Source organism: Mobula hypostoma, chromosome 31 (assembly GCF_963921235.1).
Source record: "Mobula hypostoma chromosome 31, sMobHyp1.1, whole genome shotgun sequence".
Taxonomy (NCBI): Eukaryota; Metazoa; Chordata; class Chondrichthyes; order Myliobatiformes; family Myliobatidae; genus Mobula; species Mobula hypostoma.
Window position 1 is genome coordinate 2,206,411 of NC_086127.1, and position 26,398 is coordinate 2,232,808.

The 26,398-nt window shown below is 43.1% G+C and overlaps 1 protein-coding gene across 6 annotated transcripts in view; it reads left to right on the plus strand.

Moving 5' to 3' along the window:
- LOC134340008 (NACHT, LRR and PYD domains-containing protein 3-like) overlaps nt 1–26,398 on the plus strand; it is a 108,327-nt gene that overhangs the window by 64,184 nt on the left and 17,745 nt on the right. For 5 of the 6 annotated variants that reach the window (XM_063036881.1, XM_063036883.1, XM_063036884.1 and 2 more), the window contains 4 exons: nt 629–850; nt 7,092–7,313; nt 11,063–11,284; nt 24,542–24,769. In XM_063036881.1, the coding sequence (XP_062892951.1) occupies nt 629–850; nt 7,092–7,313; nt 11,063–11,284; nt 24,542–24,769 (894 nt within the window). The remainder of the gene's footprint in view (nt 1–628; nt 851–7,091; nt 7,314–11,062; nt 11,285–24,541; nt 24,770–26,398) is intronic. The other variant, XM_063036885.1, reaches the window with a different exon arrangement.

Here is a 26,398-nt window from a genome sequence, read left to right on the forward strand (position 1 = left end):
ATAAACTAGTTCACCGCATAGGAGAAGAAATCTCCGTCAGGGCGTCACATTAAGTCGCACCAACTACAGTTTAACTGCTACTACTCGGCTGCAATAAAATGTCAGAAAAATAAGCTTGTGGTCTCAAACATATTTACCGTAAGGAACGCGTTTGGCATTGGTTATATCTCAAGATGTTCTATTTATATGTATAAAAGTAAATTGAATACATAGGATCCCAAATAAACTGATTCATCTGAAATGCAATTGTAGAAATATATTTTATAATACAAAATATTAGGGAATTTTCATTTCAGCTCATGTTGGTGAACATAGTAACAGATTTTCCACGCATCCCAGATCACGGAGACGATCGGGTTTATCCATATACCCCGGAAGGTGCCGTGGTGACTGGGAGAGCTAAAATATTTGGGAACGATGTTGGTCTGGCATTTCATATTTACTCTAAAGTGAAACTAAAATAACGTGTGTCACGAGCCGGCGGCTGTGGCCGTGTTGATTAAGTAATTGCGGTGAATGTTTTTTTTATACGTTTCAAATTGAAAATGCCCTTCAATCTCGCAGCCACAGAGATGAGTGAACAACATTCCTTTATCATAATCAATTCATGTTCTCCTTTCTCCTCCAGAACTTAAAGAAAACGCTGGCTCGCCTGAAGAAAATGCCCGTGAAGTATCAAACGAGCATAAACTGGATGATGACCAAGTCCAGCCCAATTCTCAGCCATGGGCTGGGCAACAGCCTGCCACCGTAAGTGAAAGAGACATCGCCGAAAAGGCTGATAAAGTTCAACTGTTCTCAACACCAGGAGCGGATATGGAACTCCCCGAAGAGAACATATTGGGAAAAGGTAGGTGCTTTTGTTACAACATCCAGCAAAAATGCATATTGAGCATAAAACACAAAAAAAAACTGTTAGCCGTACTTTGGAGCTCCAGGACTAGCATTCATGTTACTGCAGATATACTGATGCGCTGGAAATAAACATGTTCAATTTACTATTTTGTTTATAGTATATTTAGCCAGAAAAACACATACAAAACACTAGAGGACGTCTGCAGGTCAGGCAGCAGCTGATGAAAAGTGAAAACTGTCTACTTTGCGGGCCCAGATATTCTTTCAGGACACCAGGGAGATGGAAAGGACGGCAGGGTACAGGAAACGTGATATACAAAGACAGTTAAACATCCAGAGTAGAAGTGAAGAAAAGCTTACTAAAGGTTAAAAAAAAAATAATAATGGAGGTTTAGAAAATTATCAGTCTTGCATGAAAGATAAGAAGAATGAAATTAGGAGAGATGGAACGGGCCCTGAGCATGTCTTGGTAAACAGGATTAAGGAACACCCCAAGGTATTTTTACAAGCATGTGAAGAGCAATAGGCTAACATTTGAGGGATTAGGACCAATCAAATGTGACAGTGGGAACGTGTGTATGTAACCGGAGGAGTTTGCAGAGGTATTTCATGAACACTTTGCTTCAGTATTCACTCCGAAAAAGAAGCCTTGATATTGTAGGGATAACTTACAGCAAACTGAAAAGCTACAGAATGCAGATATTAAGGAAGAGGATGTGATGGAGCTTTTGGAAAGCATCAAATTTGATAAGACACCGGTACCGGACAGAATGAAACACAACCAAGTGTGGGAAGCGAGTGAGGAGTTTGCTGAGCCTCTTACAATGATCTTTGACTCATCAATGGGGACGGTAGAGCTTCCGGAGGATTGGAGTTCTGGGGATATGCTGCTCCCTTGTTCAGGAAATGGAGTAGAGATAGACGAAAGAGATTATAGACCAGTGAGTCTGACTTCGGTAATTGGTAGGTTGATAGAGAAAAACCTGAGAAGCAGGAGTTATGAATATTAGGAGAGGCAGTATATGATTAGGAATAGATAACATGGCTTTGTCAAAAGCAGCTCCTGCCTTACGAGCCTGATTGAATTTTTTGAGAGGTGAATAAACACATTGATGAAGGTCGAGTCGTAGATGCAGTGTATATGGATTTTAGCAAGGCATTTGGTAAGGGAGCCAGTGCTAGTCTTCTTGCGCAAGTAAATAGACATGGAATCAGGAACTTACTTGCACACAGGAGGCAAAAGGTAGTTTTAACCGGGTAATATTTTGCATGGAGGTTGGTGACCAGAGGTGTGCGTCAGCGTTCTTTTCTGGGTCCCCTACTCTACGTGATATTGATAAATAATCTGGATGAGGAAGTGAAGTGTTGGGTTAGTAAATCTGTTGATGACACAGAGATTAGGGATGTTGTGGACAGCGTGGCGGGCTGCCCGAGTTTACAGTGGGACGTTGATAGATTGCAAAACTGGGCTGAGTGTCACGGTCCGATCTGTGGACTCATCATTCCAGTTATTTCCTTCTCCAAGTGGTCCACCGGGTGCCATAATTAAGGCACCTGTTTTTCATCCAAGCGCTGAGCATAAAGCTCTGGTTTACAGCTACTCGGCGCTGGACCGTCGCCTGCGCAAGCGCAGCTGTGCCCGTTTCGGATCCCCGTTCCTCGTGGACTCTAAGTGTATTCGGTGCCCAAGGTTTGCTTTGTGGATTCGGTCGTTTTCGTGTCCATCTGAGTTGACGGCCTTTTTTTGCCATTCCGAGCCAAAGTTACGAATTCCGCCGTTTCCTTGGCTGGCTGAGATTTGCTGGCCGAGTACCGCTTATCCAAGCCGAGACTCGAATGGACGGTCATAGTTTGAATTTCGTCGTCTCGTATCCAGCTCAGTTGGCATGCCGTTTGCTGCTACTCGAATAGCCTTTCGTTGTTCAGTCGTTCCCTGTCCAGCTCAGTCGGCAGGCCGTTTGTGGCTGCACGGATGGACTGTGGTTGTTTTCTCGTTCCGTGTCCGTGTCCAAGCCCAGGTCCATTTGTGGAGTCCAAGTCCAAGTTCAGTCCAAGTTTCAGGCTCCGAGTCAAGTCCAGTCGTCCAAAAGCATTTACAGGTGTGATACTTGCCAAAGTGGGTGTTACTAAGTACTGCCATGCAAGGTGCCCAAACTTTTGCTTCGGGAACTTTTCAGATTTTTGTAATTTTGGAACTGTAAACGATGGAAATTAAAAGGGAAAAAAACATTAATTGCTTAAATGTTAAGGAAATGTGTCATCTTTAATTTTATGCCTTTTGGAACTCAGTTCATCTTTTACTCGCTTAGCTATTGAGAGTAACAGAAATTTTGACCAGCAGTGCCCAAACTTTTGCATGCCGCTGTATATAAATAGTTTTCCTGCACAGCTACCAGTGGAAAATACATACACAGTTTCTCCATTCTCTGGCGAAAGAAATTCCTCCTCGTTTCCGCCCTAAAATGACAACATTCTATTCTACGGTTGTTTCCGTTGGTCAGACTGTCCCACCATAAGAAATACCCTTTCCACAGCGACCCTGTAGAGGCCCTTCAACAATCGATAAATTTCAATGAGGTCAACAGTTATTCTTCTCAATTGTAGTAAATTTATGCCCAGAACCATCGAGCGCTCCTCATATGAGAAGCCATTCAATCCTGGAATAACTGTTGTGAACCTCCTTTGAGCCCTCTCCAGTTACAGCGCACCCTTTCTAAGATCAGAAGTCATAACCTGTTCAGAGCACTCGAAGTGAGGCCTCACCAGTGTTTTCTACATTTTCAGCTTTGCATCCTTGCTTTTATAAGACCATAAGACAAAGGAGCAGAAGTCAGCCGTTCGGCCCATCGAGTCTGCTCCGCCATTTTTTCATGAGCTGATCCAATCTCCTATTTAGTCCCACTCCCCGGCCTTCTCACCATAACCTTTAATGCCCTGGTTACTCAGATATCTATCAATCTCTGCCTTAAATACACCCAATGACTTGGCCTCCACTGCTGCCCGTGGCAAAAAATTCCATAGATTCACCACTCTCTGACCAAAAAAAAACTTCGCATTTCTCTTCTGAATGGGCGCCCTTCAATCCTTCAATAGAAAACTGCTAATATAAACTAGTTCACCGCATAGCAGAAGATATCTCCGTCAGGGCGTCACATTAAGTCGCACCAACTACAGTTTAACTGCTACTACTCGGCTGCAATAAAATGTCAGAAAAATAAGCTTGTGGTCTCAAACATATTTAACGTAAGGAACGCGTTTGGCATTGGTTGTATCTCAAGATGTTCTATTTATATGTATAAAAGTAAATTGAATACATAGGATCCCAAATAAACTGATTCATCTGAAATGCAATTGTAGAAATATATTTTATAATACAAAATATTAGGGAATTTTCATTTCAGCTCATGTTGGTGAACATAATAACAGATTTTCCACGCATCCCAGATCACGGAGACGATCGGGATTATCCATATACCCCGGAAGGTGCCGTGATGGCTGGGAGAGCTAAAATATTTGGGAACGATGTTGATCTGGCATTTCATATTTACTCCAAAGTGAAACTAAAATAACGTGTGTCACCTGCCGGCAGGTGTGGCCGTGTTGATTAAGTAATTGCGGTGAATGTTTTTTTTTAATACGTTTCAAACTGAAAATGCCAGTGCTAAGGGAGCCAGTGCTAGGCTTCTTGCGCAAGTAAATAGACATGGGATCCGGAACTTACTTGCACACAGGAGGCAAAGGGTAGTTTTAACCGGGTAATATTTTGCATGGAGGTTGGTGACCAGAGGTGTGCGTCAGCGTTCTTTTCTGGGTCCCCTACTCTTCGTGATATTGATAAATAATCTGGATGAGGAAGTGAAGGGTTGGGTTAGTAAATCTGTTGATGACACAGAGATTAGGGGTGTTGTGGACAGCGTGGCGGGCTGCCCGAGTTTACAGTGGGACATTGATAGATTGCAAAACTGGGCTGAGTGTCACGGTCCGAACCGTGGACTTATTATTCCAGTTATTTCCTTCTCCAAGTGGTCCACCGGGTGCCATAATTAAGGCACCTGTTTTTCATCCAAGCGGTGAGCATAAAGCTCTGGTTTACAGCGACTCGGCTCTGGACCGTCGCCTGCGCAAGCGCAGCTGTGCCCGTTTCAGATCCCCGTTCCTCGTGGACTCTAAGTGTATTCGGTGCCCAAGGTTTGCTTTGTGGATTCGGTCGTTTTCGTGTCCATCTGAGTTGACGGCCTTTTTTTGCCATTCCGAGCCAAAGTTACGAATTCCGCCGTTTCCTTGGCTGGCTGAGATTTGCTGGCCCAGTACGGCTTATCCAAGCCGAGACTCGAATGGACGGTCATAGTTTGAATTTCGTCGTCTCGTATCCAGCTCAGTTGGCATGCCGTTTGCTGCTACACGAATAGCCTTTCGTTGTTCAGTCGTTCCCTCTGCAGCTCAGTCTGCAGGCCGTTTGCGGCTGCACGGATGGACTGTGGTTGTTTTGTCGTTCCGTGTCCGTGTCCAAGCCCAGGTCCATTTGTGGAGTCCAAGTCCAAGTTCAGTCCAAGTTTCAGGCTCCGACTCAAGTCCAGTCCTCCAAAAGCATTTACAGCTGTGATACTTGCCAAAGTGGGTGTTACTAAGTACTGCCATGCAAGGTGCCCAAACTTTTGCTTCGGGCACTTTTCAGATTTTTGTAATTTTGGAACTGTAAACGATGGAAATTAAAAGGGAAAAAAACATTTATTGCTTAAATGTTAAGGAAATGTGTCATCTTTAACTTTATGCCTTTTGGAAATCAGTTCATCTTTAACTCGCTTAGCTATTGACAGTAACAGAAATTTTGACCAGCAGTGCCCAAACTTTTGCATGCCGCTGTATATAAATAGTTTTCCTGCACAGCTACCAGTGGAAAATACATACACAGTTTCTCTATTCTCCGGCGAAAGAAATTCCTCCTCGTTTCCGCCCTAAAAGGACAACATTCTATTCTACGGTTGTGTCCGTTGGTCAGACTGTCCCACCATAAGAAATACCCTTTCCACAGCGACCCTGTAGAGACCCTTCAACAATCGATAAATTTCAATGAGGTCAACAGTTATTCTTCTCAATTGTAGTAAATTTATGCCCAGAACCATCGAGCGCTCCTCATATGAGAAGCCATTCAATCCTGGAATAACTGTTGTGAACCTCCTTTGAGCCCTCTCCAGTTTCAGCGCACCCTTTCTAAGATCAGAAGTCATAACCTGTTCAGAGCACTCGAAGTGAGGCCTCACCAGTGTTTTCTACATTTTCAGCTTTGCATCCTTGCTTTTATAAGACCATAAGACAAAGCAGCAGAAATCAGCCGTTCGGCCCATCGAGTCTGCTCCGCCATTTTATCATGAGCTGATCCATTCTCCTATTTAGTCCCAGTCCCCCGCCTTCTCACCATAACCTTTGATGCCCTGGCTACTCAGATATCTATCAATCTCTGCCTTAAATACACCCAATGACTTGGGCTCCACTGCTGCCCGTGGCAACAAATTCCATAGATTCACCACTCTCTGACTAAAAACCAAAAATCTTCGCATTTCTGTTCGGAATGGGCACCCTTCAATCATTCAATAGAAAACTGCTAATTTCAACTAGTTCACCGCATAGGAGAATAAATCTCCGTCAGGGCGTCACATTAAGTCGCACCAACTACAGTTTAACTGCTACTACTCGGCTGCAATAAAATGTCAGAAAAATAAGCTTGTGGTCTCAAACATATTTACCGTAAGGAACACCTTTGGCATTGGTTATATCTCAAGATGTTCTATTTATATGTATACAAGTAAATTGAGTACATAGGATCCCAAATAAACTGATTCATCTGAAATGCAATTGTAGAAATATATTTTATAATACAAAATATTAGGGAATTTTCATTTCAGCTCATGTTGGTGAACATAATAACAGATTTTCCACGCATCCCAGATCACGGAGACGATCGGGTTTATCCATATACCCCGGAAGGTGACGTGATGGCTGGGAGAGCTAAAATATTTGGGAACGATGTTGGTCTGGCATTTCATATTTACTCTAAAGTGAAACTAAAATAACGTGTGTCACGTGCAGGCGGCTGTGGCCGTGTTGATTAAGTAATTGCGGTGAATGTTTTTTTTAATACGTTCCAAACTGAAAATGCCCTTCAATCTCGCAGCCACAGAGATGAGTGGACAACATCCCTTTATCATCATTAATTCATGTTCTCCCTTCCCCTGCAGAACTTAAAGAAAACGCTGGCTCGCCTGAAGAAAATGCCCGTGAAGTATCAAACGAGCATAAACAGGATGATGACCAAGTCCAGCCCAATTCTCAGCCATGGGCTGGGCAACAGCCTGCCACCGTAAGTGAAAGAGACATCGCCGAAAAGGCTGATAAAGTTCAACCGTTCTCAACACCAGGAGCGGATATGGAACTCCCCGAAGAGAACATATTGGGAAAAGGTAGGTGCTTTTGTTACAACATCCAGCAAAAATGCGTATTGAGCATAACACACAGGAAAAAAAAAACTGTTAGCCGTACTTTGGAGCTCCAGGACTAGCATTCATGTTACTGCAGATATACTGATGCGCTCGAAATAAACATATTCAATTTACTATTTTGTTTATAGTATATTTAGCCAGAGAAACACATACAAAATGCTAGAGGACGTCTGCAGGTCAGGCAGCACCTGATGAAAAGTGAAAACTGTCTACTTTGCGGGCCCAGATATTCTTTCAGGACACCAGGGGCATGAAAAGGACGGCAGGGTACAGGAAACATGATATACAAAGACAGTTAAAAATCCAGAGTAGAAGTGAAGAAAAGCTTACGAAAGGTTAAAAAAAAACACAAATAATGATGGATATCTAGAAAATTATCAGGCTAGCATGAAAGATAAGAAGAATGAAATTAAGAGAGAGGGAACGGGCCCTGAGCATGTCTTGGTAAACAGGATTAAGGAAAGACCCAAGGTATTTTTACAAGCATGTGAAGAGCAATAGGCTAACATGTCAGGGATTAGGACCAATCAAATGTGACAGTGGGAAAGTGTGTATGGAACTGGAGGAGTTTGCAGAGGTACTTAATGAACAATTTGCTTCAGTATTCACTCCGAAAAAGAAGCCTTGATATTGTAGGGATAACTTACAGCAAACTGAAAATCTACAGAATGCAGATATTAAGGAAGAGGATGTGATGGAGCTTTTGGAAAGCATCAAATTTGATAAGTCATCGGACCGGACAGAATGAAACACAACCAAGTGTGGGAAGCGAGTGAGGAGTTTGCTGAGCCTCTTGCAATGATCTTTGACTCATCAACGGGGACGGTAGAGGTTCCGGAGGATTGGAGTTCTGGGGATATGCTGCTCCCTTGTTCAGGAAATGGAGTAGAGATAGACGAAAGAGATTACAGACCAGTGAGTCTAACTTCGGTAATTGGTAGGTTGATAGAGAAATACCTGAGAAGCAGAAGGTATGAATATTAGAAGAGGCAGTATATGATTAGGAATAGATAGCATGGCTTTGTCAAAGGCAGCTCCTGCCTTACGAGCCTGATTGAATTTTTTGAGAGGTGAATAAACACATTGATGAAGGTCGAGTCGTAGATGTAGTGTATATGGATTTTAGCAAGGCATTTGGTAAGGAAGCCAGTGCTAGGCTTCTTGCGCAAGTAAATAGACATGGGATCCGGAACTTACTTGCACACAGGAGGCAAAGGGTAGTTTTAACGGGGTAATATTTTGCATGGAGGTTGGTGACCAGAGGTGTGCGTCAGCGTTCTTTTCTCGGTCCCCTACTCTTCGTGATATTGATAAATAATCTGCTTGGGGAAGTGAAGGGTTGGGTTAGTAAATCTGTTGATGACACAGAGATTAGGGGTGTTGTGGACAGCGTGGCGGGCTGCCCGAGTTTACAGTGGGACATTGATAGATTGCAAAACTGGGCTGAGTGTCACGGTCCGAACCGTGGACTTATCATTCCAGTTATTCCCTTCTCCAAGTGGTCCACCGGGTGCCATAATTAAGGCACCTGTTTTTCATCCAAGCGTTGAGCATAAAGCTCTGGTTTACAGCTACTCGGCGCTGGTCCGTCGCCTGCGCAAGCGCAGCTGTGCCCGTTTCGGATCCCCGTTCCTCGTGGACTCTAAGTGTATTCGGTGCCCAAGGTTTGCTTTGTGGATTCGGTCATTTTCGTGTCCATCTGAGATGACGGCCTTTTTTTGCCATTCCGAGCCAAAGTTACGAATTCTGCCGTTTCCTTGGCTGGCTGAGATTTGCTGGCCGAGTACCGCTTATCCAAGCCGAGACTCGAATGGACGGTCATAGTTTGAATTTCGTCGTCTCGTATCCAGCTCAGTTGGCAGGCCGTTTGCTGCTACTCGAATAACCTTTCGTTGTTCAGTCGTTCCCTATCCAGCTCAGTCGGCAGGCCGTTTGCGGCTGCACGGATGGACTGTGTTTGTTTTGTCGTTCCGTGTCCGTGTCCAAGCCCAGGTCCATTTGTGGAGTCCAAGTCCAAGTTCAGTCCAAGTTTCAGGCTCCGAGTCAAGTCCAGTCCTCCAAAAGCATTTACAGCTGTGATACTTGCCAAAGTGGGTGTTACTAAGTACTGCCATGCAAGGTGCCCAAACTTTTGCTTCGGGCACTTTTCAGATTTTTGTAATTTTTAGAACTGTAAACGATGGAAATTAAAAGAAAAAAAAACTTAAATGCTTAAATGTTAAGGAAATGTGTCATCTTTAACTTTATGCCTTTTGGAAATCAGTTCATCCTTTACTCGCTTAGCTATTGAGAGTAACAGAAATTTTGACCAGCAGTGCCCAAACTTTTGCATGCCGCTGTATATTAATAGTTTTCCTGCACAGCTGCCAGTGGAAAATACATACACAGTTTCTCCATTCTCCGGCGAAAGAAATTCCTCCTCGTTTCCGCCCTAAAAGGACAACATTCTATTCTACGTTTGTGTCCGTTGGTCAGACTGTCCCACCATAAGAAATACCCTTTCCACAGCGACCCTGTAGAGGCCCTTCAACAATCGATAAATTTCAATGAGGTCAACAGTTATGCTTCTCAATTGTAGTAAATTTATGCCCAGAACCATGGAGCGCTCCTCATATGAGAAGCCATTCAATCCTGGAATAACTGTTGTGAACCTCCTTTGAGCCCTCTCCAGTTTCAGCGCACCCTTTCTAAGATCAGAAGTCATAACCTGTTCAGAGCACTCGAAGTGAGGCCTCACCAGTGTTTTCTACATTTTCAGCTTTGCATCCTTGCTTTTATAAGACCATAAGACAAAGGAGCAGAAGTCAGCCGTTCGGCCCATCGAGTCTTCTCCGCCATTTTTTCATGAGCTGATCCAATCTCCTATTTAGTCCCACACCCTCGCCTTCTCACCATAACCTTTGATGCCCTGGTTACTCAGATATCTATCAATCTCTGCCTTAAATACACCCAATGACTTGGACTCCACTGCTGCCCGTGGCAACAAATTCCATAGATTCACCACTCTCTGACTAAAAAAAAAAATCTTCGCATTTCTGTTCTGAATGGGCGCCCTTCAATCCTTCAATAGAAAACTGCTAATATAAACTAGTTCACCGCATAGGAGAAGAAATCTCCGTCAGGGCGTCACATTAAGTCGCACCAACTACAGTTTAACTGCTACTACTCGGCTGCAATAAAATGTCAGAAAAATAAGCTTGTGGTCTCAAACATATTTACCGTAAGGAACGCCTTTGGCATTGGTTTTATCTCAAGATGTTCTATTTATATGTATAAAAGTAAATTGAATACATAGGATCCCAAATAAACTGATAAATCTGAAATGCAATTGTAGAAATATATTTTATAATACAAAATATTAGGGAATTTTCATTTCAGCTCATGTTGGTGAAGATAATAACAGATTTTCCACGCATCCCAGATCACGGAGACGATCGCGTTTATCCATATACCCCGGAAGGTTTCGTGGTGACTGGGAGAGCTAAAATATTTGGGAACGATGTTGGTCTGGCATTTCATATTTACTCTAAAGTGAAACTAAAATAACGTGTGTCACGTGCCGGCGGCTGTGGCCGTGTTGATTAAGTAATTGCGGTGAATGTTTTTTTTATTCGTTTCAAACTGAAAATGCCCTTCAATCTCGCAGCCACAGAGATGAGTGAACAACATTACTTTATCATAATTAATTCATGTTCTCCTTTCCCCTCCAGAACTTAAGGAAAACGCTGGCTCGCCTGAAGAAAATGCCCGTGAAGTATTAAACGAGCATAAACTGGATGATGACCAAGTCCAGCCCAATTCTCAGCCATGGGCTGGGCAACAGCCTGCCACCGTAAGTGAAAGAGACATCGCCGAAAAGGCTGATAAAGTTCAACCGTTCTCAACACCAGGAGCGGATATGGAACTCCCCGAAGAGAACATATTGGGAAAAGGTAGGTGCTTTTGTTACAACATCCAGCAAAAATGCGTATTGAGCATAACACAGAGAAAAAAAAAACTGTTAGCCGTACTTTGGAGCTCCAGGACTAGCATTCATGTTACTGCAGATATACTGATGCGCTGGAAATAAACATATTCAATTTACTATTTTGTTTATAGTATATTTAGCCAGAAAAACACATACAAAACACTAGAGGACGTCTGCAGGTCAGTCAGCACCTGATGAAATGTGAAAACTGTCTACTTTGCGGCCCAGATATTCTTTCAGGACACCAGGGAGATGGAAAGGACGGCAGGGTACAGGAAACATTATATACAAAGACAGTTCAAAATCCAGAGTAGAAGTGAAGAAAAGCTTACGAAAGGTTTAAAAAAAAAGAAATAATGATGGAGATCTAGAAAATTATCAGGCTAGCATGAAAGATAAGAAGAATGAAATTAGGAGAGATGGAACGGGCCCTGAGCATGTCTTGGTAAACAGGATTAAGGAAAAACCCAAGGTATTTTTACAAGCATGTGAAGAGCAATAGGCTAACATGTGAGGGAGTAGGACCAATCAAATGTGACAGTGGGAAAGTGTGTATGGAACCGGAGGAGTTTGCAGAGGTACTTAATGAACACTTTGCCTCAGTATTCACTCCGAAAAAGAAGTCTTGATATTGTAGGGATAACTTACAGCAAACTGAAAAGCTACAAAATGCAGATATTAAGGAAAAGGATGTGATGGAGCTTTTGGAAAGCATCAAATTTGATAAGGCATCGGGACCGGACAGAATGAAACACAACCAAGTGTGGGAAGCGAGGGAGGAGTTTGCTGAGCCTCTTGCAATGATCTTCGACTCATCAATGGGGACGGTAGAGGTTCCGGAGGATTGGAGTTCTGGGGATATGCTGCTCCCTTGTTCAGAAAATGGAGTAGAGATAGACGAAAGAGATTATAGACCAGTGAGTCTGACTTCGGTAATTGGTAGGTTGATAGAGAAAAACCTGAGAAGCAGGAGTTATGAATATTAGGAGAGGCAGTATATGATTAGGAATAGATAGCATGGCTTTTTCAAAGGCAGCTCCTGCCTTACGAGCCTGATTGAATTTTTTGAGAGGTGAATAAACACATTGATGAAGGTCGAGTCGTAGATGTAGTGTATATGGATTTTAGCAAGGCATTTGGTAAGGGAGCCAGTGCTAGGCTTCTTGCGCAAGTAAATAGACATGGGATCCGGAACTTACTTGCACACAGGAGGCAAAGGGTAGTTTTAACCGGGTAATATTTTGCATGGAGGTTGGTGACCAGAGGTGTGCGTCAGCGTTCTTTTCTGGGTCCCCTACTCTTCGTGATATTGATAAATAATCTGGATGAGGAAGTGAAGGGTTGGGTTAGTAAATCTGTTGATGACACAGAGATTAGGGGTGTTGTGGACAGCGTGGCGGGCTGCCCGAGTTTACAGTGGGACATTTATAGATTGCAAAACTGGGCTGAGTGTCACGGTCCGAACCGTGGACTCATCATTCCAGTTATTTCCTTCTCCAAGTGGTCCACCGGGTGCCATAATTAAGGCACCTGTTTTTCATCCAAGCGGTGAGCATAAAGCTCTGGTTTACAGCTACTCTTCGCTGGACCGTCGCCTGCGCAAGCGCAGCTGTGCCCGTTTCAGATCCCCGTTCCTCGTGGACTCTAAGTGTATTCGGTGCCCAAGGTTTGCTTTGTGGATTCTGTCGTTTTCGTGTCCATCTGAGTTGACGGCCTTTTTTTGCCATTCCGAGCCAAAGTTACGAATTCCGCCGTTTCCTTGGCTGGCTGAGATTTGCTGGCCGAGTACCGCTTATCCAAGCCGAGACTCGAATGGACAGTCATAGTTTGAATTTCGTCGTCTCGTATCCGGCTGAGTTGGCAGGCCGTTTGCTGCTACTCGAATAGCCTTTCGTTGTTCAGTCGTTCCCTATCCAGCTCAGTCGGTAGGCCGTTTGTGGCTGCACGGATGGACTGTGGTTGTTTTCTCGTTCCGTGTCCGTGTCCAAGCCCAGGTCCATTTGTGGAGACCAAGTCCAAGTTCAGTCCAAGTTTCAGGCTCCGAGTCAAGTCCAGTCCTCCAAAAGCATTTACAGCTGTGATACTTGCCAAAGTGGGTGTTACTAAGTACTGCCATGCAAGGTGCCCAAACTTTTGCTTCGGGCACTTTTCAGATTTTTGTAATTTTGGAACTGTAAACGATGGAAATTAAAAGAAAAAAAAACGTTTATTGCTTAAATGTTAAAGAAATGTGTCATCTTTAACTTTATGCCTTTTGGAAATCAGTTCATCTTTTACTCGCTTAGCTATTGACAGTAACAGAAATTTTGACCAGCAGTGCCCAAACTTTTGCATGCCGCTGTATATAAATAGTTTTCCTGCACAGCTGCCAGTGGAAAATACATACACAGTTTCTCCATTCTCCGGCGAAAGAAATTCCTCCTCGTTTCCGCCCTAAAAGGACAACATTCTATTCTACGGTTGTGTCCGTTGGTCAGACTGTCCCACCATAAGAAATAGCCTTTCCACAGCGACCCTGTAGAGGCCCTTCAACAATCGATAAATTTCAATGAGGTCAACAGTTATGCTTCTCAATTGTAGTAAATTTATGCCCAGAACCATGGAGCGCTCCTCATATGAGAAGCCATTCAATCCTGGAATAACTGTTGTGAACCTCCTTTGAGCCCTCTCCAGTTTCAGCGCACCCTTTCTAAGATCAGAAGTCATAACCTGTTCAAAGCACTCGAAGTGAATTCTCTCACCAGTGTTTTCTACATTGTCAGCTTTGCATCCTTGCTTTTATAAGACCATAAGACAAAGGAGCAGAAGTCAGCCGTTCGGCCCATCGAGTCTGCTCCGCCATTTTATCATGAGCTGATCCATTCTCCTATTTAGTCCCACTCCCCCGCCTTCTCACCATAACCTTTGATGCCCTGGCTACTCAGATATCTATCAATCTCTGCCTTAAATACACCCAATGACTTGGGCTCCACTGCTGCCCGTGGCAACAAATTCCATAGATTCACCACTCTCCGACTAAAAAAAAGAAAATCTTCGCATTTCTGTTCTGAATGGGCGCCCTTCAATCCTTAAGTCATGCCCTCTCGTACTAGACTCCCCTATCATGGGAAACAACTTTGCCACATCCACTCTGTCCATGCCTTTCAACTTTAGAAATGCTTCTATGAGGTCTCCCCTCATTCTTCTAAACTCCAAGGAATACAGTGCAAGAGCGGACACACGTTCCTCATATGTTAACCCTCTCAATCCCGGAATCATTCTACTGCATTTTCTCTGTTCCCTCTCCAACGTCAGTACGTCCTTTCTTCAATAAGGAGACCAAAACTTCCCACAATACTCCAAGTGACGTCTCACCAGCGCCTTATAGAGTCTCAACATCACATCCCTGCTCCTATACTTTATTCCTCTAGAAATGAATGCCGACATTGCATTTGACTTCTTCACTAATGAATCAACCTCGAGGTTAACCTTAAGGGCATCCTGTACGAGGACTACCAAGTCCCGTTGCATCCCAGAACTTTGAAATATTTCCCCATTTAAATAATAGTCTGCCCGTTTATTTTTTTCTGCCAACGTGCATAACCATGCAATTTCCAACATTATACTTCATTTGCCACTTCTCTGTCCATTCTTCCAATCTATCCAAGTCTCTCTGCAGACTCTACGTTTCCTCAGCACTACCGGCCCCTCCACCTATCTTCGTATCGTCAGCGAACTTAGCCACAAAGCCATGTATTCCATAATCCAAATCGTTGATGTACAATGTTAAAAGAAGCGGCCCGAACATGGACCCCTGTGGAACACCACTGGTAACCGGCAACCAACCAGAATAGTATCCCTTTATTCCCACTCTCTGTTTACTGCCAATCAGCCAACGCTCTATCCACGTATGTAACTTCCCCGTGATTCAATGGGCTCTTATCTTGTTAAGTAGCCTCATGTGTGGCACATTGTCAAACGCCTTCTGAGAATACAATATACAGCATCCACTGCATCTGCCTTGTCTAGCCTACTGGTAATTTCCTCAAAAATTATATCCTGGTCCTCTTATAATTAATGCTAACATTGCATTTGCCGTCCTCAACACAGATTCAGTCTGCAAATTAACTTTCCAGGAATCCAGCACAAACACATCCCTCCCTGTTTTTTTTTGTATTTTCTCTCTACTTAAAACATAGTCAGCCTTCATTTCTTCCACCATAGTGCAAGGCCATACACTTCCTGATACGGCGTTTCTGCTGCCACTACTTTTCCCATTGTCCTAAACTGTCTACATTATTCTGTAGTGTCTCTACATCCTCAGAACTACCTTTCCCTCCACGTGTCTTCGTGTCATCTGCAAACTTTGCAACAAAGTCATTAATTCTACCTTCTAAATCTTTAACATACAAGGTTAAAGATTTGGTCCCAAGAAAGACCCCTGAGGATCACCACTAGCCGGCGACAGCCACCCAACAATGGCTCCCTGTCTTCGCAATTTTTTTGCCACCTGCCTTATCATCATTTGAATCTACCCTGTATTACCATGGGCTCGTAGACTGTTAAGCAGCCTCACGTATACATCCTTGTCAAATGCCTTCTGAAAATCCACGCAGACAACATACTCCGATTCTCCTTTGTCTAGTCAGTTTGCTGTTTCTTCGATGAATCCCATGGATTTTTCAAGCAGGACATTCGTGTGAGTTAACCATAGTGACTATGACCTATTTTATCATGAACCTTCAGTACCCCAACACCACATCCTTAGCAATCTAATCCAACATTTTTCCAACGCCTGAGGTTAGACTAACAGGCCTAAAATTTCCTCTGCTCAGCCTTCTTCCCTTATTGTACAGTGAAGTGACATATGCAATTTCCCAGTCTTCTGGAACCACTCCAGAAACTAGCGATTCTTGCAAAAGGCTTAATGATGCCTCCTCAGTTTTTTAAGCCACCTCTTTCAGAAGCGTGAAGTGTACACCACAGGGTCCAGGTGACTTAACTGCCTTCAGGCCATTCTTTTTCCCAACAACCCCGTTTATAGTTTTGCTAACTTCACACACTTCATTGCCCTTCACATTTTGGACCTTCTATCTTCCACATTGAGGACAGACGCAAAATACTTCTTCATTTCGACTTCCGTTTCCTTGTCACCACAGTATAACCTCTCCAGCAATGTTTTCCAGTGGTCGATATCCATTCTCGCCTGTCTTTAACACTTTATGGATCTGAAAAAAAAAAACAACAACAACTTTTGGTATTCTCGTTCATATGCTGGGCTAGTTTAATTTGGTATTCAATCTTTACTATCTGGAGGACGGTTCAGAAACAGAATCAGAACCCGAATCAGGTTTATTATCTTCGTTGAATGTCGTGAAATTTGTTAACTAACCAGCAGCAGTTCAATGCGATACATAATATAGAAGAAGAAAATAATAATATTATTAATAATAATAATACCAAATAAATACATCAATTAAAGTACATGTGTAAACATCTATTTCTGCAAAAAGAAACAGAAATAATATATATTTGAAAAGTGAAGTAGTGTTCGTGGATTCAATGTTCATTTGAAAATCAGATGGCAGAGGGGAAGAATTTCTTCCTGCATCACTGAGTGTGTGCCTTCAGACTTCCTCATTTTCTTCCTGATGGTAACAGTGGGAAAAGGGCATGCGCTAGGTGCTAGGGGTCCTTAATAACAAACGCTGTTTTTCTGAGACAGTGCTCCCTGAAGTACTTAAAATAGAGCCGACTAAATCTCCGACCCATTGCAGCTTCTTTCGGTCTGGTGCAGTAGCAACCCCCACCCCCATACCAAACAGTGATGCAGCCAGTCTGAGTGCTCTCCAAGCTACATCTATTGAAGTTTTTGAGTATTTTTGTCGGCATACCGAAATTTTTTTCAAACACTTAATGAAGCACGGTATTTGAAATCTTCTGTTCTTATTCCAAAGCTTCCCTATTGCACAACTTCCTTTTTTTTTCTTATGCATGTCTTCTTTTTGGGCCTTTATGTTGACGTTAGCGTCTCTCATTATGTACGGCTGTGTCATTTTTGCCTTTAGAAAACCTCTTTCTCATTATGATACAAAGAAATAAATGCATATATAAATGTATCAATCCAATCACTTCCGGCTGACTCCTCTCTCATGTCTGTCTACGTGCCTTTCCTCCTCTGTAATACTGATACATTTGATTTTAGCTACACCTTCTCAATCTTCAAAGTCTATCCGATCATATTATGATCACTTATTTCAAGGGTTATTTATCCTTCAGCTCTCTAGTGAATTGCAGTTTATTACACAACGTCGAATCCAGAGCAGTTGATTCCCTACTGGTCTCAAGTCAAGCTACTGTAAAATACTATTTCGTAGACATTCCAGAATTACTCTGTCTTAGAATCCAGCACCAACCTGATTTTCCTAATCTATCCCCATGTCTATTGTAGGATCGTCCTTTTGGTATCGTCCTTCTGTCTCCCGTTGTAATTTGCAGATTGCATCCTTACTACTGTTTGGATGTCTGTATATAATTCCCATCATTGTATTTTTAACCTTGCAGTCACGTAGATCTATCGACAATGATTCAATACCTTCTGACGCTTTGTCACCGCTTTCGAATGATTTAATGCCATTTTTGCTAACAGATCAACACCGTCCCCTTTGCCTTCGTGCCTGTTCTTCCGATACAATGTGTATGCTTGGAGATTGAACTCCCAACTCTAACCTACCTTCAGCAGTGATTCCAAGGATAAAAATCTAACGTTTCATCGACGTTAATACGTGTACTGCTTGGAGTCAATTATAACACCTAAGTACGGTGTTCACACTTTTCGATTGTTTACGCCTTTTCGTTGCAACTCAGCCCGTTGTGAGAAATCTTGCCCTATCATTCGCTTTTGCTTTGCTAGCAGTCTCACTGCATATTCCGTCTGCTTGTAAAGGAACTATATCAACGGTACCCATACCACTGCCAAATTAGTTTGAACCCACATGAGCAACTTCTGCAAACCTGCACCAAAGATATTGACCACCTCGGTTTCAGATGTAACCTATGCCTTCGATGCAGGTCATATCTTTCCCAAAAGAGGTATAGAGACACGGACTGATTCGGGTCACTCATCAGGACTTTATGCGGTGTAGGTCATGTCCAAATAATCCTATTGAGTTTTTAAGGAGTTACCAGAAATGTTGATGAAGCCAGTGCAATGAATGTTATCCATACGGATATTAGTAATTATACTTGACCACGTCCCTCATGGAAAGCTGGTCAAAAGGTTTCAGTCGCAAGATATTCAACATGATGTACTTAATTGGATTAGACATTAGTTTGTAGTTTGCCTCTCTGACTGAAGGACTGTGTCTAGGGGACTGCCGTGCTTATCGGTTTGCCATCTATCTCAAATGATAACGTGTTAAAGGATCACCACAATTTCAGATGGCACCAAGACTGTGGGGGTTGGGGGTTGTGGACAGGGAGGAAGACAATCCTTTCATACGGTGCAATCTTTACCAGCTGGAAAAATGAGCTAATCATGACAGATGGAATTTATCGCAGACAAATGGGAGGTGTCACACCTCGGTAGGACCAACCAGGACAGGGCACTGACGAGTGCGATGGAACAAAGTAAAACATGTCCAAAATTCAATGAGACTGGCATCTCAAGTAGATATAGCCATAAGAAGACAATAATATCGTGGTATTCCTCCAAGTCTAATATTCCAACACCGGATATGAAAATGGAATTGATCGGAAACGGTAGTTGGTCAGGTATCAAAATGTTGATCACTGTGCGACTAATGTACAGGGTTCTTTATATGTCAATGCAAGTTGTATCGTAGAAATAAAGATGAGCACAGGACATGGATCAGCACATGAAAATATGACATCGGACGCATTGACAAGACAGTGAGAATAGTAGCAGGACTGGCAGCTCAGTATTCCGAGGTTCCGTTGCTTTAAACGTGACAGGGATTAAAGTGCGAGGGGTTGCCTTACTCATCAGAGAAAAATGTCGATGTTTCACTCCTGCAACAAAAACAGTTCTGCAGAGGGACTACAGAGATGATCAGAAATGGCTACTCGGAAAGATGAAGGACCGAGCTATAAAACCCTCCTGCATAGTCGAGATTGAGTCCGGTGTCATCCGGAGATGACACATCTTTCAGTTAAACAGAGCAGAGTCAATTGATAGAGAAGGCAGCCGCTATCACAACAACTTCCGGCAGTCTTAGAGTCAGCCCCTCCAGGCACCACAGAGGAGACCCACAAAGGCTGAGATTGTTTCACAGTCGCAAGTCTCACATACCAAGCAGAGTGGTCCCCATTGTCCGGAAAGACCTTATCCCATAAGGCAAATAAGTCCTCCATAGCGATTCGGTCCTTCGCCCTTAATGGGAAAATTAAATTTTATTATGCTACGGATGTCATTATATTGTGAATGTATTGAATAATAGACCGTGGATATAGCTGAATTGTATTCTTTATTGAGTTAGGTTTTACAGCTTCGCAGGGATGAGTGCTGAGTACTGGGTATCCCCATAACCATATAACCATAGAACATTACAGCAGAGAAGCAGGCCTTTTGGCATTTCTTGTCTGTGTCGAACCGTTTTTCTCCCTTGTCCCACTGATATACACCTGGAAAATATCCCTCCGTACAACTCTCATCCATGTATCTGTCCAAGTTTTCTGAAATGTTAAAAGTGAGCCCGCCTTTACCACTTTATCCGGCAGCTCATTCCACATACCCACCACTCTCTGTGTGAAGAAGCCCCTCCCGCCAATGTTCCCTTTAAAATTCCCCCTTCACCCCTAATGTTCTCTTTAAGCCTTTCCCCCTTCACCCCAATGTTCACTTTATATTTCCCCCCTTCACCCTTAAATCATGTCCTCTGCTTTTTTTCTCTCTCTCTCCCCTTGCCTCAGTGGAAAAAGCCTGCTTGCATTCACTCTATCTATACCCATGATAATATACCCATGAATAAATCCAAACCTATTCAGTCTTTCTCTGTAACTCAGTTTCTCAACACTATGCAATATCCTTGTGAACCTTCTCTGAACGCTTTCAACATTATTTATATCCTTCCTATAATTTAGTGACCAAAATTGCAACCAATACTCCAGATTCGGCCTCACCAATGCCTTATACAACCTCATCATAACATTCCAGCTCTTATACTCAATACGTTGATTTATAAAGGTCAATGTACCAAAAGCTCTCTTTACTACCCTATCTATATGTGACGCCACTTTTAGGGAATTTTGTATCTGTATTCCCAGATCTCTCTGTTCTACTGCATTCCTCAGTGACTTACCATTAACCCTGTATGTTCTACCTTGGTTTGCCCTTCCAACGAGCAATACCTCACACTTGTCAGTATTAAACTCCATCTGCCATTTTTCAGCCCATTTTTCCAGCTGGTCCAGGTCACTCTGCAAGCTTTGCTCACTGTCCACTACACCTCCAATCTTTCTATCATCAGCAAATTTGCTGATCCAATTTACCACATTATCATCCAGATCATTGAAGTAGATTGACAAATAACAACGGATCCAACACTGATCGCTGTGGCACACCACTGGTTACAGGCCTCCACTCATAGAAGCAATAATCTACTACCACTCTCTGGCTTCTTCCATTGAGCCAATGTTAATTTAATTTACAACCTTTCCATGTATACTTTGCGACTGAATTTTCCTAACTAACCTCCCATGCGGGAGCTTGTCAAAGGCTTTACTGAGGTCCATGTAGACAACATCCACTGCCTTCCCTTCATCCATTTTCCAGGTAGCCTCCTCGATAAACTTTAAAGATTATTACACATCACCTACCAAGCACAAAGCCATGTTGACTCTCCCTAATAGGACCCTGTCTATCCAAATACTTGCAGATCCCATCTCTTAGTTCTCCTTCGAATAAATTACCTACAACTGACGTTAAATTTACCGGACTATAATTTGCCTCTTTTAAACAACAAAACAACATAATCTATCCTCCAATCGTCCCACAGCCCACCCATAGACACAGATGTTTTAAATATATCTGCCAGGACCCCGGCAGTTTCAACACTAGTCTCCTTCAAGGTCGGAGGGACTACCCTGTCAGGTCGTGCGGATTTATCTACTCTGATTTGCCTCAAGATTGCAAGCAGCTCCGCGTCTTCAATCTGTATATGTACCATGACCTCACTACCTGATTGACTTATTTCCATAGACTCCACGCCAGTTTCCTTACTAAATACAGACGCAAAAAAAAACATTGAAGCTCTCCCCAATTTCTTTTGCTTCCATACATAGCCGACCACTCTGATGTTCAAGAGCACCAATTCGATCGCTTACTATCCTTTTGCTCTTAATATACCTGTGGATGCTCTTTGGGTTATCCTCCACCTTGACAGTCAAAAGAACCTCATGTCTTCCTTTAGCTCTCCTGATTGATTTCTAAAGTATTGTTTTCACTTTTTATACTTCCCAAACACCTTATTTGCTCCCTGTTTCCTATACATGTCCAACATCTCTCTCTCCTTCTTTATCAGATTCCAATATCCCTTGAAAACCAAAGTTCCTTATTCTTAATCACGTTGCCTTTAATCCTGACATGAACATACAAACTCTGCACTCTCAAAATTTGTCCTTTAAGGCCTCCTTCTGAACAGCTACATCCTTGCTAGGGACCAACCTTTCCCAATCCAAGCTTTTTTAGATCCTTTCTCATTTGCTAAAATTTGACCTTTTTTCCCAGTTTAGAAATTCAATCCTAGGACCAGGTCTATCCTTGTCCATGATGAAGTTGAAACTAATGGTGTTATGATCACTGGTACCAAACTGTTCCCCTACGCACACGTCCGTCACTTGTCCTAACTCCTTTCCTAATAGGAGATCTAATATTGCATCTTCTCTAGTTGGTACCACGAAATATTGATTTCGAAAACTTTTCTGAACGCATTTTACAAATTTAACCTGTCTAGACCATTAACTGTATGCGAATCCCAATCAATATGTGGAAAATTAAAATCCCTAACTATCACAATCTTCCTGTAGTTGTCTGCTATCTCTCTGCAGATTTGCTCATCCATTTCTCGCTAACTATTCAGTGGTTTATAATACAACCCCATTAATGTGTTCATACCTTTCCCGGTTCTCAGCTCCACCAATATGGCCTCGGTAGACAAGCCCTCTAATCTGTCCTGCCTGAGCACTGCTGTAACATTTTCCCTGACTAGCAATGCCAACGCCCCCACCCAACACACACACACCTTTCATTCCTCTGCCTCTGTGACGTCGGAAACATCAAAATCCTGGAACATTAAGCTGCCAGTCCTGCCCCTCCCGTAGCCAAGTGTCACTAATAACTATAATGTCGGAATACCATGTGTCAATCCACGCCCTCAGCTCGTCCGCCTTCCCCACAATACTCCTTGCATTGAAATAGACACAGCTCAGAAGAGTATTATCACTACACGCAATCCTTGTATTTGTGACTTTAAGTGAACTTTGAACAACATTCAATATTTACCCCTGGTCCACTATCTGCTCTGGCACTCTGGATCCCAATTCCGGCAAATCTAGTTTAAACTCTCCCCAATAGCACTAACAAACCTCCCTGCAAGGATATTGGTCCAATTGCAATTCAGGTTAAAACCGTCTCTCTTGTACAGGTCCACCTGCCCCAGAAGAGGTCCCAATGATCCTGAAATCTGAAAGCCTGCCCATTACACCGGTTCCTCAGCCACGTGTTCATCCTCCAGAGCATCTTATTCTTACCCTCACTGGCACGTAGCACAGGTAGCAATTCTGAGATTACCACGCTCGAGGTCCTGCTTTTCAACTTCCTACCAAGCTCTCTATACTCATTCCTCAGGACCTCCTCACTCTTTCTTCCTACGTAATTGCTACTGGTGTGTACCATGACATCTGGCTGATCACCCTCCCACTTCAGAATGCTGTGCAGGCGATCAGAGACAACCCTGACCCTGGCACCTGGGAGGCAACAAAACATCTGAGAGTCTCTATCACGACTACAGAACATACTGTCTGTATCTCTAACTATCGAGTCCTCCGTCACTACCGCTCTCCTCTTCTTCCACCCTCCCTTCTGGACTGCAGAAACGGATTAAGTCAACCCCCTCCAACCGCATCCAAATCGGTATACTTGTTGTTGAGTGGAATGGCTACAGGGGAACCCTGCTCTGCCTGTCCTTTCCCCTTGCCTTGCCTGACGGTAACCCAATTACCTGTACGCTGCTCCCTTGTGGTATCTACCTTCCTGAAGCTACTAACTATAAACTCTTCATTCTCCCGAATGACCCGCAGGTCATCCAGCTCCTGCTCCAGTTTCCTAACGCGGTTTGTTAGGAGCTGCAGCTGGATGCATTTCTTGTAGGTGTCGTTGTCAGGGACACCGGAGGTCTCCCTGACTTCCCACATCTTGCAAGTGGAGCATTGCAACATCCTGCCTGGCATTCTCTCTACTCTAAACAAAAAAAACAATACTTACCGGAACCTACCCTCGCCTCTGCATGTTCAAGCCGAAGTCTGTTTAGCCAAAGCCGTCCCACTCTGCTTCCTCTCACTCCGCTGCCCACTGTATATGGTGGTCTTTTTTTTTAATCATTTGGCGCTGTACGTCAAGCGCGTGCGCAGACTAACCTCTCTTCCCCGATCAATGTAAAAATATGACTTCTCTCCGAGATTGCTTTACTGATTCACTCTCAGCCTCTTGCTCCAATTTTGAAAAAGACCGTGGAAAATTTCTTTCCTTTCTAAACCTTTGGAATTCTACGTCACGCGCTTGCGCTGTCTAGCCCCTTTTCCACGAGCAGTGTAAAAAAATGACTTCTTTCCGAGATTACTTTATTCCTCTACTATCAGCCTCTTGCTCCGATTTGGAAAAAAAAAATGAACATTCTTGTATATCGTATCCAGATTGCCGTAAGTTGGCGTTCCATTCATTCTAATACATGTTCGCAAGCAGAGAGTAGCAACAAGAGCGCATATCCAGGGCGAGGTCCGCATTCTAATGCGCATTCGTGAACGGAAAATTGTTCTTAAAAGTTTAATTGTTTGAGACCCACTGTACCAGGGCGTATCACGCGTTTTCTAGGGTAAATAGGCACACCTGTATCCAAATGCCCTTGAATGAAGTAATAAGGCCAGGGTTCCTTCATAAGGCCAAAAAATATAATTTCCCTCGCGACATTAACGAAACTACCGACTATATTGTGTACGTTTCCTGCAGATGCATCAACAGAATCTCAGCAACTCCAGAAGGGCAGTACTGATTCAGACAGCGATAGAAAGCTAAAGCTGGATGTCGATCAAGATCAAATGGAAACTCAGTCAGTGAGAGGAATACATTCTCTTGCAGATTGGTATAGGACCAACATTAACAATGCAGATGAAGATCGACCAGACGCATTGCAGGTGTTAGGGATGCAAAGCCTCGAAGCGAGCAAAACAGACGATGGTGAGTTTTTTTTTTACTACTCTGTTGCATTAAAATTCTACCAAAAATAACAATCTGTTTTAATTAACCAAGTAGAACTATGCTGGAAATTGCCCCAACGTCTACAACAGATATAAAGATATTCTCTTTGAAATTAAGGATGCAACTTCGATGTGTAATGAATGCTTTGTTATTTATGTGAAATGTTATCAACTCGCTCCGTGTATCGCGTTGCATAACCTATTATAGAAATGCTTTTTGGTAAATAATCCGCGACACTGGCTGCTAGGTTGTGATTGCCATTGGGCTGGGGCGGGGTCAGGGGTGGGTGCATTAATTGGATTAGACTACGGAAAACAAGTTGGTAACATTACCAAGTGCATAACCCTAACCTGCGAGGACGGACGGGATCAGGAATGATCGCCCGATGCGTGGTCTTCATTCAAACTAGTATAAAATAATGAAGGGGAAAGTGAGGTTGAAATCTAAGAAAGTAATGCGTTGTAAACGGATCCAGGAAATTGTCCTCACAGAACGCATAGTAGCTGGCCAGAGCTGGCACTCGATGAGTGGATGGTATGTGCAAAGAATACCCGGACAATAACTTGGGACAAAATTGTGCCGGGGTGGGGGAGGCGGGAGGAGGGATGCGGACATCATCATCGTCATCTTTGTGTCCAGCTTCACGACAAAACTGCTCAGATGAAACTGGTACCGTGATTGCAAATGTCAAACTGGATTGAAATACATAAAATTGCCAGTTTGGTTATTTTATAATCATATTCTCGACAATGTTGATGTGCTCTTATTACAGTTGTTTAAAATAAAATGCAGACTAATGTTGTCCGTAAGATTAAATAATGCTGTTAACTGATCGCCATGTATTCCAATCGGCAGGTTCTCGTCTAAATGGCAATAAACAGAGTTATAAAACGATTTATAGTGCATTCCATCCATGGTAAATTAACACTTTCCCCTCGAGATATTAAAGACAATGTTGACACATTTCTTGAAATTACTCCAAGTGCTACCACACAAAAGAAAATATCCCAGACACTCCGCAGCGTCTCCAACAACATTAGAGAACAGAAAGATTGATAAATCTTATCACACTGAGTATATCCTCTTTGGAAATGTTTGGCTGTCCCAAGAGCTATAAGTCAAAACCCTGACTCCAGCCAATGTAGCTCTCCCGCTCATTGAGGCACCTAAGCTTCTAAATCGCTACAAGGCCGTGCCCTCGACATCAATTATACTCCTACTTGCCTGCTAAAATGGATGTAATTGCTTTGAGTACCTCATCTATGAGAATTTCAATTGAACCATGCTGAGCTGTTGCACTGCACGCTGAAAAGGGAGATGCAGGACAGGCAATCATGGCTGATAGTGCCGGTAAATATTCTGTTTTATTGGGCAATACAGATCTGCACTAACTCTGTAATTGGAGTATTCTGAGAGTAAGCAATGACATTACAATGGCAAATAGAGCCAGAGCCAGGGTCTGCATTGTTAAAATGTGCGTCGTATCCGAATCCAGTCCGGTGATGCATAATGTGTGTTGTATATTGACGCAAGTAACCACTTACTCTGTAAACTTAATTGCATTGTGCTCAGGTTGGGAGATTCAAGAGGTAGCCAGCCCGTTCTAGG